A 14,817-nucleotide genomic window follows, 5' to 3' on the forward strand; every position below is an offset into this window, starting at 1 on the left:
GTTTTCATATTTGTTTGAGTATAGTTTTTCATAATATTCTAATGTTAAATTTTTAATTTTAGTTGGGTCTGTTGTGATGTTGCCTGAAGCTCTGTTCCTTTTATGAGCTCTTTTCTCAATCAGCTCCAGCAGCGTGAATAACTACTTTTATTTACAAAGCAGTTTGTATCTTCTGTCTCACTCTGTGTGATGTTTGTGAGATAAGTCCTCAGCAATCATGGCATTGCCACAATCACTTTGCCTTTGGTGTGAGTGAGGCTGCATTTTGCCTTGGTTTGGTCACAATCTCTGTGCTATTGAAGTAGATGTTGCTATAGTGAGATTATGGAAGGTGATAGCCCTTAAAAGCCCAATACAATCTTTCTGGATCTGAAACACCTGTTGTGGTATGTTGTGGGAATACTTGCCTAATCTGGTAAACTACTTAGTCATAAAGACTAAAAACAATAACACAGAGGCTGTGGCCAAGGCAGAAAATAGTCTTGAATTTAGTCAGGAAAGCAAGACAATATTAGAGTGTGATTTCACAATACTTCAGTGAGGAAAATGTGTATTGGAGATGGAAGAAAAGTGAGAGATTGTCCATTCTTCAGTGTTTTTATAGCTCCTCCTCAGTGTCTTGCATGAGTATAAACTCGATGTTACTGACAATTATCAGGGGATAGTATGCTTTATATAATTTTTGTTTGTTTGTTTTCTGTTATAGCTGGTGTTGAGGAGAAGATTGGCTGGGCCTTTGGTCTCGGGTTAGAAAGGCTGGCCATGATCCTCTATGACATCCCTGACATCCGCCTGTTCTGGAGTGAAGATGAGCGCTTCCTGAAGCAGTTCTACGTGTCCAACATCAACCAGCCTGTGAAATTTCAGGTAATTACTTTAGAGAATTAAGTTGCTATGAACAAAACTGTTTTCAGTGGTTGAGAAAATCCTGTACTTGGGGGTAAAAAAATCCAAATACAACTGTTGAATGTAGGAAGAATAAAGATGCATTTGAAAGTGGCTTTTAAATAGAAATCTATTAAGACACAGGATTCCTGAACCTCCCAATATTGTGAGCAGAAATAGTTGGGGGAGGTGTATGTGTGGAAAGGGCCACACTCAACTCAAACAAAATTCATTTGTGCATTTATAATTTATGGACTTATGAGTAACAAACTAACCCATCAGCATTTCTAAACTCTAAGGGGCATGAATTACCTGAGGAATCTTGTTAACGTGCAGATCTTGAATCTGTTGGTCTGAATGTGACCTGAGATTCTGCCTTTCTCTTGGGCTCCCAGACAACACTGTGGCTGCTGGCCTGCACACTTTGAATAGTAGGGATCTAAGTAATGAAGGAGGAAATCATCTGCCTATGTGGTCAGGACCTCTGCGACCTCATCTGTGAAATGAAATGGTTTGACCAGGTGATTAAACTCACTTTCCTCTCTGTTGCACTCATTTTAAGTTTTGCCTTACTACCATAATAAGTAGATATATAATTTATGCTATCTTTAGCACTTAATCTTGAAGCTCTTTTCCTTCCTTGTCCTATATATTGTTACCATGGATTTCAAACAAAGTGCAATACAGTTAGTTACCTTTTTTCTTTCTTTTTTTTATGAATGACATAAGGTTCCTCTTTTTTTTTATTTGAGTTTATCAAGGTGAGAGAACTGAATGGATAAACTACTGTGGTTTAAATGTACATTTAAAAATATTATGCCTAAATCAGAGATTTATGTATGCACTTTAAAATAATTTCTAAAAGGTAAGCTTTGATATTTAAATCAGAAAAAATAGATCTAAACATAACAAAAGGTGAAATTTAAAGGGCAAAGAATTTGGTAGGTATCAGCAGGAAAGTGATTATGAAAGGGTTTTGTGTCAACTCAGTCATCTGTGAAGTTAAATATGCTCTGTATTTACTTTTCAGTATGGATGATACCTCAGTATGTTGTTGTTGTTGTTGTTGTGTACCAGAGTCAGAACCAACTATACCTACTCTCCAGCAGGTTTTAAGAGATGGTAAATCAAACAAGAGATTACCCATCATTCCCCCTCAACACAGCTGATGAATTTTAACTTCGTGCCTTACCTCAGTATAAAGAAAAGGAAAAAACCATCAAAATTTGTCCAATAACTAACATCATAATAAGAGAAAGGACTGAGGTTGTCAAGCATTTCATTTTACCTAATCCACAGTCAACACCTAGGGAAGCCGCAGTTAGGATGGCATGCTGCAATTGGTAAACTGCTACCAAGGACCTCTTTAAATTACTGAAGAGCCGCAGTGTCACTCTGAGAACTAAGGAGCATTTGAGCCAAACCGTGATGTATTTAGTTACCTCATATGCACAGGAAATTTTGACAGTGAATAACTGAAGAGGAATTATGTCTTTAAATTGATGTGTTAAAGAAGACTATTGACTATCTTAGGGACTGCCAAAAGAACGAACTAATCTGTCCCGGAAGCAGTCCAACCAGAATGTGTCTTAGAAGGAAGGACAGTGGGATTTTGCCTCAAATCTCTGGCCATATTATCAGGAAGGACCAGTCCTTGGGGACGGGTATCGTAGTTGGTAATGTAGAGCCAGTGAAAAGAAAGTCCCTCTAAAATGGGTTGTTGACCCAGTAGCAGGCTGCAGATGGGCACAAGCTTAGCAGTGAGTGTGAGTTTGGAATAAGATTGGGGAGTCTTTCACTCTCTTGTACATAGGGTCACTATGAGTCAGAACCAACTCAGCACCTGCCAGTGAACTGATGTGGCTCATAGTGACACCGTGAGACAGAGTTGAACTGCCCTATAAAGTTTCCAAGGCAGTAAATCTTGGAAGCTGACTGTCTTTCTTCCACATAGGGGCTGGTGGGTCTAAGTTGCCACATTTTGGATAGTAGCCAAATACTTTAATGGCTGCACCACCAGAGTGTCTTAGAATTCTAATACTCTTTATTATGTGTTATATATGTTATTGTTGTTGTTGTTGATTGCTGTGGAATTGAGCACTACTCATAGAGACCCTATGAGCAAAAGGCCTGAAGCATTTCTATAGCTATCAACATTTATCAAGGTTCATAGAGTTTCTAGAGGCATGTTATTTATTTAGGAAGTGGACTAAGCTCTAACCAAATATGTTGGATTTAATATAGCTTTTATTCTTCACAAAGCTATAAGGTAGTTTTTATAAATACAGTTTATAATTGATGAGACAGAGACTTTGTAATACTAAATAATACTATAGATCTTCCAGAAAGTGTAACAGCCAGGGTTCTAGCCAAAAGTGATTCTAATGACCTTAGGGATGTTGTTGTTATGTGCCATCGAGTCACCTGCGACTCATTGCAATAGATGACCCAATAAACAAGGTAAGCACAGACTTGCTTGTGCTTAGTGTTTCACCACTTTTTTTATGTTAAAACATGTGACACTCTTTTCTGCAGACTGGTGAGTAAGCACCAGTAGCCTCTGCTGACCTTGGTTACTGAGCACTCTGTGCCTGCCAGGGATTGTAAACTTGAAAAGAGGCTTTCATTCTATAGGAAGATGTAGAGTTGGGAGAGAGACAGATGCCAGCCATATGTAGAAGCAGAGTCTCTGAGGTGGTGGAAAAAACAACAAAACACACACGTGAATTTGTTCACTCCAGATTAGTGACTGAGCACAAATCTATTGTTGTTGTTGTTATGTACCATTGAGTCAGAACCTACTCATAGCTAGTCTTCAGTCTAGGCGGTTATAGCAGGAAAAGATTTCCCATCTTTCTCCCAAAGTGCAGCTGATAGATTCAAACTACTTTCCTTTGGGTTGACAGCACAACTCCTTACCTACTAGGCTACCAGACCTTAGTTGTGAATGAACACAAGTAAGTCCATGCTTATGGGGTAATCAAACACCAGAAATCCTACTACTAAAACTAGAAGGTTACACTGCTGCCTATGTTGGGATGCAGGGCTAAATGAATGTTAATCAATAAGTGGTACTGAAAATTCTTACCTTCAAGTTGTTTCTGATCTAGAGGAGGAGACTGATTAATAAAGAGAAAGTCTATAAAGTCACCTGGCAGTCCTGCCTCTGTATATGGTGTTATTGTTTTTTTATACCATTGAATTGGAACTGACTCATAGCTGACTCTCCAGTGGGTTTTCAGAGGCAGTAAACCACACAGGAGGAGATTGTCCATTTTTTTTCCAGCAGAGCAGCTAGGTTTGAACCAGTGCCTGTGAGTTGGCAGCACAACTCCTTACCATTAGGCCACCAGAGCTCCCTGTACCTGTCTGTTGTTGATTGCCATAGACTCCAGCACAACTCGTAGTGACCCGATGATCAAAAGACATGAAGCCTTTCTATAACTATTGTTTCTCAAAGTTCATAGAGTTTCCAGAGGCATGTTATTTAGGAAGTGGATGCCACGTCTGCTTCCAAACCTGTCTTAAACTGGGAGCTCCACCAAACACTGTCCACCTATATGTAGCTGGACACAATTTAATTAAGATATAGACCAATGAATTTAGAAGCCAAAAATTTCCTTTTCTTCTTTCATTAATTCCTTTTTTGCTAGTTAGTTTTCTAAATCCTTCTATGTTTCTCCAGAATTGTTTTAGGACTTGTGCCTGTCCTTACTTGCTAATCTCCATCGCTTAGAGCAGTTCATAGAGCTGGTTTGCCTGACCTTCTCAGAAATGTTGCTTGCCAGAGATTTAGTGCCAGTTTTGCAGGATTTCCTCACTCCGCTCCTGAGTGGATCTAGATGTGAGAAGCCTGTCAGAATCACTGCATTGCAATGAAATTAAGGGTTTTAAACTATTTCTATGCATGTTTCTTCACATCTTACATAAGATTGTGTTTTGCTGGGAAAGGGGTGAGATGGGAACATTGTTTATCTGCTTTTCCCAGAAGAAACTAATAAAGGGAGAAAAAGAAATGGAGAAGTTGGCCAACCATAGACCATTAATATGTGCTCATGAACACTGCTGACTGACAAGTATAAGGTGAGAAGAGATGCAGTGATTGCAGAAGAGACAGATTTGTATTTGATTCCTGTTACACAAGATGTTGTGTTAATACTGTATGAGGAAGAAATATCAACTTATAATGCATGCTCCTAAAACACTTAAAGTTCACATAAAAGTCAGCCTACAAGAGCAGAGGGCACTGGCATAGTTGAATGCTTCTGTGTAGGAAAACTTGACTTTGCACTTTCATTGAGTCACCATCAGAAACATTACAGATGTTCTTTTCATGGAAGTCTACTTTGCTTTGACACACATGGGCCTAAAATCATATATAGTTGGTAAAGAGTGTGACTTTTTACCGTGCTGTATATAAAGGATGGGCAGTATTAAAAGCTCATTTAAAGTGAAGGGACATGAATGTTCAGTGACAGACAGCATTCTTGCATTGTTGATTCTCTTCATCTTGTTGTAGTTGGCTCTGAATAGGGGAAAGTTACATTTAGTCAGGATTTAGAATTTGCCAGGAGCTCTGGTGGGTGGTGCAGTATGTGCTGCACTTTAACCAAAAGTCACCGTTTTGAAACCCCTAGCTGCTCTGCAAGAGACAGAGGGGCAGTCTGCTCCCATGAAGATTTGCAACCATGGAAACTTGATGGAGGGTCACTGCAAATTGGAACCAACTCAGTGGCAATAGGTTTGGTTTTTAATGTGTTTGTTTGTTTTGGTTGGCTGCTTGATTTAGGATTTACTAGGAGCATAACTAAACAAAAGAAAGAGTATTTAGGGGCATAGCCAAGGGAATTCTGCTAAATAAGGAGTCAAGTGGGGACTAAAGCAGGAAGAGAGACAGAGTATTATGTTGGTAGGATTTGGACTATACCTTCTAAGTAGTGTGAAGATTAGTGAAGCTGAGATGCTAAAGGAGAATACTGGACATTTAAAAATTAGGGATTAGAATGTGAGATCCTTTTTAAAAATGAAGATTGGGAAGGAATTTCAGTTACTTGTCATGACAGGGAGCTCTGATGGCTCACTGACAGCATGGTATGCTGCTAACCCAAAGGCAGATGGTTCGAATCCACCAGCTTTTCAGCAGGGAAGAGATGGACAGTCTCCTCCCATGTGATTTACAGCCTCTGAAAACCTGCTGGAAGGTCAGCTATGAGTCAGTTCCAACTCAATGATACATAACGAGAGTCATGACAGGGGAATTAGTAGCTTAAATAGATTTCAGGGAAAGAGGCCAAGGAATTGAGAAGCTAGCACATTTGAAAGATGATCTTGCAATCACTAAGAATCACTGGGAACTGGGTCAGAAATAGTTCAGTGAACCAAAAGCTAAAAATGCAATCTTTAAGGACGATGGAAGGTTGATGTTTGACTTTACAGAGGCAAGGACTACAATCTCAATATATGTTATGGGGAGGACATAATTCAAATCTTTAACAGTATTTAATGAATGTTAACTGTTGTTAATATTATATCTCTATCACCAGCACAACTTGTAACAACTTGCTCTATATTGAGGGCAGTGGCCTCAGACCTCATACTTTGTGGTCCTTCATACCCAAAGCTTCCTTCTTCAGCTTGCAATGCTCGGATATCCCATTGGTTGATGTTTGTCGAACCCTATGGATTTGGGCCCATATTTGTGCCAGAGCATTGTAATCAAACCCTTGTGTGATTTATGACCACTTTTAATTTTGTGAGACTAGGGGGATTTTGTGATATTTTACATAATTAGAAAACTGCAGCCACAAATTTTTTTCTTGTTTATTAGTTCACTTGCTACTGTCAAGTTGGTTCCAATTTATAGTGATTCCCCATCAAGCCTCCAATGCTATAAATTCCAGTAAGATGGAATTGGCCATTTTTCTCGTGTTGAGCTGTTGGTGGATTTGAACTGCCAAAGATGTGCAGTCTTTTGAGTCTTTTGTGCAGCTTGCTAAGGACTATGCCACCAGACCTCCCTTTTGTTTAGTAATACACGTACAAAACAAGAAGACCTCCGCTCTTCTTTCACAGCATTTTAATGCACTGTGTGACATACACACACTCTGTGTTCTTAATACATTTTCTTGGTTAACCTTACAAAATTTTCAAGCATTGTAGATGGCATCTGAAAACCTAAATCTTACCAACATCTATGGATTTTGGAAGATTATGTGCAATTTAGTTCAAAACTTTGTTTATCTGACTTGAAAGGGGTTTGGTATTTTTAACTCCGAAATGAGAGATACTGTTAAGCCATATAGACTCTCTTTTTTTTTTCTTTTTTGAGTTTGGTTATTGTTATTATTGTTGTATTGTTTGGGGTTTGTTTGGTTTTGGTTGTTTTTTTTTTTACTTGTTGTGTGCTGTTGAATCAGAACCAACTGTTGAGGAGATTGCCCTTCCCAGAGGAGTATCTGGTAGATTCAAACCACGTACCTTTGGGATTAAAGTACAGCTTCTTGCCACTAGGCCACCAGAGCTCCCTCGTATAGACTCTCTTAACCAGCTACTAATAGTTGGTGAGTAAGAGAGTTCAACACTGGCGTTTTAGAAATAAGAGATAATTAGAACAGGAACTGGAAACAAATACAAGCCTGAAGGAATTGATATAGGAAGAAAGAACTAGTAGAAATAGACCAGCTGTCATCAGTAGGGTTTTTCCCCCCATGTGTGAATGTGGAAAGTAGTTGTTATCTGTGGTAAAAGTAAGGAAGGGAGTTCCGGTTGCCTAGTGGTAAGGAATTGTGCTTCCAATCCAAAGGTAGACAGTTCAAATCCACCAGCTGCTATGTGGGAAAAAAAGATGTACCGTCGTCTGCCTTGCGCTTTTACTGCCTCTGGAAGCCCACTGCGGGCTCAGCTATGAGTTTATTCCAATTGGACAGTACACAACAAAAACAAATGGTAGGGAAATACCTTAGTTTCCTATAATGAAATACCATGTGTTGGTGACTTTAAAGAACAGATATTTGTTTTTAACTGTTCACTGCAGCTGAGTTACAGTTGACTCAGAGTTGATTCTTCGTAGAACTTCCAAGGCTGTAATTCACATGGGAGAAGATTGCTCTTCTTTTTCCCCATGGAGCTTCTGGTGAATTGTATCACTAGACAGGCTTTAAGCTTCAGTTAGTAGCTTGGCCCCTATGGACTATACCTCTGGACCTACAAATCCCGATTCAAGGCACTAGATGCAGGACAAGGCTCTCTCTCAGTTGTCTCTAGCAGGGAAAGGTGATCCTCATTTCTATCAGCTTCTACAGGCCCCCTGTTCCTCAAGTCCCTGGTGATCTTCAGATGCTATCTGCTCTCTTCAGTGTGTACTCACTTCTCTCTGTCTCATCTACTCTTTTTATAACTCAAAAGTGATAGGTTTAAGGTATACAGCTGATATGGCCTCATTAATATAACTAAGAAAACCCTGTTACAAGATGGAATTATATCCACAGATTACAGGGATCAGGAATATATTATGTATTTTGAGGGAATATATTTTAATACATAATGTTAAAAGAGGCTTTTCACTTCTAAGAAAAGGGCCAAGTGAAAATGTGAGGTTTTCTAAAAACATAGTTATATATTCTATCACAGAATAGCTGATGCCCTCAATGATGTCAGGGTTCCACAACCTTGAGTATTTCCTCTGAGAATGAAAGGAGGTGCCGTACCAGTGTCACCTCTTAAAACAACGAGGTTTGAAGGCAACAAAACAGACCATCCTTTGTAGTTTGTTTTTTCCAAGAGTTAGGTAAGTTTTCCTTGGATTCCAAGCCAAGTTTTCTCAATATCCTTTTCAAAATACAGTGGTCTGTGAGTTCAGCAGGCTATTTTCTAACATTTATACTGAGCTAGTGAGCTCTGGTGCCTTAGTGCTAAGAAGTGGTGCTGCTGTCCTAAAGGCATGCCGTTTAAATATACCAGCAGAAAAATGGGCACTTTCCTCCTGTGTGAATTGCTGTCTCTGAAAATCTTCTGAAGGGTCAGCAAGGATTTGTTCCCTATTTAATGGTACACAACAACAATTTATCAATAAGACTTTGTTTTCTGTTATTTCACAGCCAATAGTATCAAATTATCTACAAGTAGACCCCACAGGTAAGGGTAGTCTGTATATGAAGTTATGTTTATGAATACTTGGACATTTATGACTTGGAGTTATAAGGACTATGGGAAATTGATTCAAATAAAAAATAATCTCCTGGCTGATGCAGTTCTCCCTTAAAACTTTTAGCTTTTAGTTTAATGTCTAAAGTGATATCTTATGTAGAACCGGCTGTGCCTTCTTATCTTGGACAACTGTATGGAATCAATGGACAGTATGTGGCTATGAAATATTTTTTTCTCTATTTGAAATTGTTTGTCAAAATCAAAGATTTTATGGCAAACCCATAAATCAAAGGCATTGTAGAAAGTTAACAACAGCTAGTCAAACAAAAAAAAAAAAGAAGAAGAAAGCATTACAATACAATCTTCATAGTATCTCTACTGAGGATGAGGTCCTCACGGTTATTGAAGAAATACCAGAGATATTGGGGCCAATTAAAATGTAAAATTAAGAGTTTCTATTAATGTTCTGGAAACAAAGTTAAATAAAAATAATTTGCCTTGCTATCCCTTAAGAGATGGATTGACCAAGGAATTGGGGGGGGGGGGGGGCGGGAAAGCCAGTGGTGACTTTTACCCATTTTGTAATTTGGTTGTCCATCTTTTTCTTCTGGAAGCCCTGGGGTGTTCTGTAAACTTTTGTTATAAGACCCTTGTCTGAGATGGTATTGCCAAATGTTTTTTTTTCCCCAGTCTATAAGTTTTCTTTTCACCCTATTGGAAACAGTTTCAATGTGTACAGGGATCTAATTTTTTTAAATAATTTTCACAATTTTAATTGTGATTTTAATGAAAGTTTACAGAAAAGTTAGATTTTTCATTCAGTCATTGTTGCACATTTTTATCCTCTCTCCCTCCTTTCCCCCAATGTGTGTGTGTGTGTGCATTTTCAATATTGACTCATTGTTTTACAATTACTTACCTCTTCTTGGTCCTCTTTGCAATGTACCTCTTATTCTGGACTGTTGTCTTACATATAATGCATCATTATATATTCCCTTGTAATAGTTATTTTCTTCATCTGTTCCAGTGTAATGTTCATTATTTAATCTGTAGAAAGTCCCATTCATCATTTTTATCCTCTCCAGATTGTCCATTTCTAGCTGTGTTTGTCAGCCTTTTTATACCTTATACTAGGCCTTCTAAGCAATTGGGTAAAAGACATGGAAAGACTTTTCACAGAGGAAGACATTCAGGGTGATATTGCATGGTCAGCAGACACAGGAAGAAAGACTCAAAATCACTGACAGTAAGAGAGATACAAGTCAAAATCACACTGAGATTCCATCTCACTGGAGTAGCAGTGGCAAAGTTTAGCAGAGCAGTAAGCAAGAAATGTTGGAGAGGATGTGGAGAAGTGGGAATTCTCATACACTGTTGGTGGGATTGCAAAATGATGCATCCACTGTGGAAGGCAGTTTGTCATTTCCTAAAAAAACTGAACATAGAAACTCCGTATGATCCAGATGTTCCATTACTAGGAATAGACTCCAAGGAAATTAGAACCAAGAAGCAAATGGAAATTTGTACATCAGTATTCATAGCAGTGTTATTCACCATTGCAAGAACATGGAAACAGACCAAATATCCAACCACAACTGAATGGATTGAGAAATTGTGATACATTCACACTATGGAATAGAAAAATACATAGCTTTGGAGAGATTGGAGAGCATTATGCTGAGTGAACTAACTCAGTTTCATAAGGACAAATACTGCATAATACCATTATTGTAGAAATAGTAAACCATGTATGGGGATCCTAAGGTGGAAGGGGTAGGAGCAGGAGGGTGAGGATGGGTTGGAGCAAAACCACAAGATTGCACAATTTGATGAGTGGAGGAAGGGAAATGGGAAAGATCTGGTGAGGACCTAAAAAGACAGGGTATTGGTGGGCATATTCCAATGGTGATTAATTTTGTAAAACATAAGTAATGGAATGATTGCATGAAACAAACATGAGTGAAGAATAGTGTGAAACACAATGTATACAAACTTTGTAAGCAAACCAATATAATCTAATTTTTTTTTTAAGCCAGTTGTGGACAAGACAAGGTTTTTATGTTATTCTTAGGGATGCTATGAGTCATAGTCAACTTGATGGCACCCAACAACAGTAACAAGAGTCCTCCGGGAGCTCTAGTGGTGGAGTCTGTGAATTGTACTCCTAACCCAAAGGCTTCATGTCTCTAGCAGTTCTAATTCACCAGCAGCTCTATCGGGAAAATAATGCACAGGCTCCTTCTGGTTAAATTTATAGCATCAGAAACCCAAAGTTCTGTTGTTGTGAGAAGAGACTCAAGGGCAGAGAGTGAGTGAGTAAAGCTGGTCTTTAATTTCCCCAATCCTACATAGAGATTGAGTTGTGATTGGTGAGCAATACTGAATCTCTTGTGGACTCCCAAAAGAACAAACAAATCTGTCTTGGAGGAAGTGCAACCAGAATGCTCCCTGGAGACTTTGTCTCACATACTTTGAACATATTATCATAAGGGACCAGTCCTTGGAGAAGGATATCATGCTTGGAAAAGTAGAATCGGTGAAGGAGAGGAAGACAATCAGTGAGCCAGACAAGCACAGCAACTACAACAGTGGTTTTAAGCACATCATCACAGAGATTGTGAGATCCATTGTTCCTCAGATCACTATGAGTTGCAATCAACTCAATGATGTTTAACAATGACTAGACAAGGGAAGCCACACTCTTCACAAAGGCATGCTCTTTGCTGATGAAAGAAGAGAGGCATTTGGGTTCATCTGAGATATTAGGATTTTAAAGGCTGCCTGGATTTGGACAGATGAATTGGAGAGTATGATTACATTGTCACAGAGCTTTTCAAACTTTTCACATTTAGCCTGGCATTTTCTATGTGTAGTCTTGTGATCTTGAAAATGAAGAATGTGGTTAAAGTCGGCAGTAATTTATATAGTGGATAGCTTAATTATTCTATCACTTGACTAAGTAATTAATCAAATGTTTTCTTTCAGTGTGAAGGAAGAATTTATTTTCTGCAGGTTCTCTCTGTGAGATTTATAAATTAGAGTTGTTCGTTTTTTTACCATTCATTACCAAGCACAGTGAATTGTAAACAGATACATATAAATATATATAACTAGATGACCCTTTTAACTGGATTAGAATTGGGAGCCAGATAATTGTTCTTCATTTCTTTTTTTTCTTTTCACTTTTAAAGTGGAGAAATGAAAAAATACAACAAAAGAAATTAAATGAAGAAATATTTTAAAAAATAAAAGATAAACCCATGTGCTCACAACTTTTCTCTCTAGCTTTGTGAAATCCTAGAATTGCCACAGATTCTTTGTGTTTGTGTGCTTTGAATGAATTTTTACAAAACAAATTGGGTTTTTCTGTATTTAACCATTCATGTACATTTTGCTTTATAACATTAATTATGGACCCACAGCATAATTACACTTTCCCACTTCCTGCTGTGGATTCCTTTCCTTCTTCTGAGTGATAAATATTGAAGTGAAGTTAGTTACAGCTCAAGAGAAAAGCTTGGAGCAGTAGGTCACCTGGAGGCAAAGACATTTTGAACTGCATTTCCAGTGTTTTCATTCTTTAAAAGAATCTGTATCAGGAAGTGGAGAAAGTGTGATGACATTGTGGACATTGTAATTAATGCTATAAACGAAAATGTTATAAATGGTTGACTGGAAAACAAATTTGCTTTTTAAAGCTTTACTCAAATCACAACTACTGTATTTGTATTTAGAAGACTTCTAGTGATGTAATCCGTAAGGGAGTTGTCCTGTGAACCCAAGGACTGCACCCCTCTGGAGGTTCAAATCTTCTGGTAACTCAGAAAGATGGGCAGTCTCCTCCTGTACGATTTGAAGCCTCAGAAACCCACTGGAGGATCAACTATGAGTCCTTTCCAACTAGATGGCAATGAATTTGAAATTTTATTTGTTTTGGTGAGCACTTGTATATATCTGGAAACATTGAATTCCTGGGTGGTACAAGCACTTAGGTGTTAAACACTGGTAATTTGAAACTTCCTGGAAAGAAAGATCAGGACAGTTAGCATTCAGATGAATTACAACCAAGAAAACCCTGCAGAGCAGTGCTCAGTGTCACAGGGCCGGGCTAGGAGCCAGAATGGACTTTCTTTTTGAGGAGTTAGAAGTACTACATAAGGTTGCTTAAAAATTCATATTATGTGTTCAGAGTAGTAAGTATTAAGTAGAAATCCCTATTGGGTGTGTGAGAAATTTGATAAGTAAATTATCAATTTATTTACAAATGCGGGGCTGGGTGGGAAGCCACAAAATCAAGTAGAAAGGAAATCAGATGTGAAATCTTTTTTAAAAATTGTGCACAGTAATTGTGTGAGGTGAGCATGGATACATGCACAAGACAGATGATAGGTCCACAGAATGTGCTAACAAGCCATGAAATGCACCTTTGAGGTGTGCTCGCCCTGGCACTGTAAAATAGAGGCAACAGGAAGGTCTCTTGTACAAATGGAGCAGGGATAATTGGGTATCCATATGGAAAAAATGAAAAGATCCCATATTCCTAATTATTCAAAAGTGAATTCCAGGGGGTCTGTAATCTAAATGCAAAAGGCAATTTATTAACTTACTGTCTTTGGAAAAAGTGATTTCACTATGAGTGATTCTTTGATTCTTATTGGAATAAATTGAATTGGGAGATTGAACTAAATGAACTATGGTAATGTAAAATTAAATCTTAATTAAGTGTCTGGTTTGAAAATTTTAAAATGCGTATTAAAGTGGTTGTGATAGAGTTTTGGGGGTTTAGTTTTGTTTTGAATCAGAGATGTTTCCCTTCTGCTTTTGTTTGCTGTGGTCTTTTTGTTCTTTTTAAATCACAAATGGATGTTCAAGTTTTTCAGACCCTTCCATATATGTTGAGATCATTTCATTAATATTTACCTTTTTTGTTAATTTAATGACTTACAGGGTTGTTTTTGAAAGTTAAACTAAGTTCTTAGTCCAGAAAGAAACATAACTAAGTTGTGTTGTATTAGTATATAAGTTCGCACATACACACATACACACACACACACACACACACACAGAGCTCTGGGAATCTTGTAGAAAAGGAGTTACACTGCCAACCCAGAGTCAAGTGGTTTGAATCTACCAGCTGCTCCCAGAGAGAAAGATGGGCAGTCTCCTCCCATGTGATTTGCTAGGAGTCAGTGCCAACTTAACTGCAATGAGTTTTAATTTAGTTTGGGTTCCCACCCCCCCTTCTTCTTTTGGCATTAAAATGATGCTATCTAGGAAGCATGAGGATGCTTTTTCTTTCTGTTCTCTCTGACAGAGCTATTTGAAAGTTGACATTTCCCCCCCTATTGTAAGTGTTGGATAAAATTTACCAGTAAATTTGATGTCACTTTTGGGAAATGATCTTTTTTTTTAGGAATTTTTTCATCTTATATAAAATTTCAACCATATTGGCATAAGTTTCTTTATACTATTCTCTTATTTTTTCATATTTCTAGAAATCATGCAATTTCTTTTTAAGGATTCAGTAGCTAAGTACATTACACATTATCCACCTTTTGTCTATCTATCTACTATCTCAATCCATACTGTATTCTTGACATTGAGTCTCAATTGGCAGCATCAGGATGGATGGTGAAGAGATTGAGATTGTTAACAACTTTAGTCTGCTTGGCTCCACAGTCAACACTTTTGGCACCAGTAGCCAGGAAATAAAAAAATATATTGTGATGGGAAAGTCTGCTGTTAGGGACCTCTCCAGGGTACTGAAGAGCAATGGTGTCATTCTGG

At 38.1% G+C, this 14,817-nt stretch overlaps 1 protein-coding gene across 1 annotated transcript in view; it reads left to right on the top strand.

Moving 5' to 3' along the window:
• FARS2 (phenylalanyl-tRNA synthetase 2, mitochondrial) overlaps positions 1-14,817 on the top strand; it is a 541,603-nt gene that overhangs the window by 250,313 nt on the left and 276,473 nt on the right. The window contains exon 4 of the mRNA XM_006888732.1: positions 707-867. Within this exon, the coding sequence (XP_006888794.1) occupies positions 707-867 (161 nt within the window). The remainder of the gene's footprint in view (positions 1-706; positions 868-14,817) is intronic.

The sequence above is a fragment of the Elephantulus edwardii genome, unplaced genomic scaffold (genome assembly GCF_000299155.1).
Source record: "Elephantulus edwardii isolate Elephantulus edwardi_28Jun2011 unplaced genomic scaffold, EleEdw1.0 scaffold00071, whole genome shotgun sequence".
NCBI classification, from domain to species: Eukaryota; Metazoa; Chordata; class Mammalia; order Macroscelidea; family Macroscelididae; genus Elephantulus; species Elephantulus edwardii.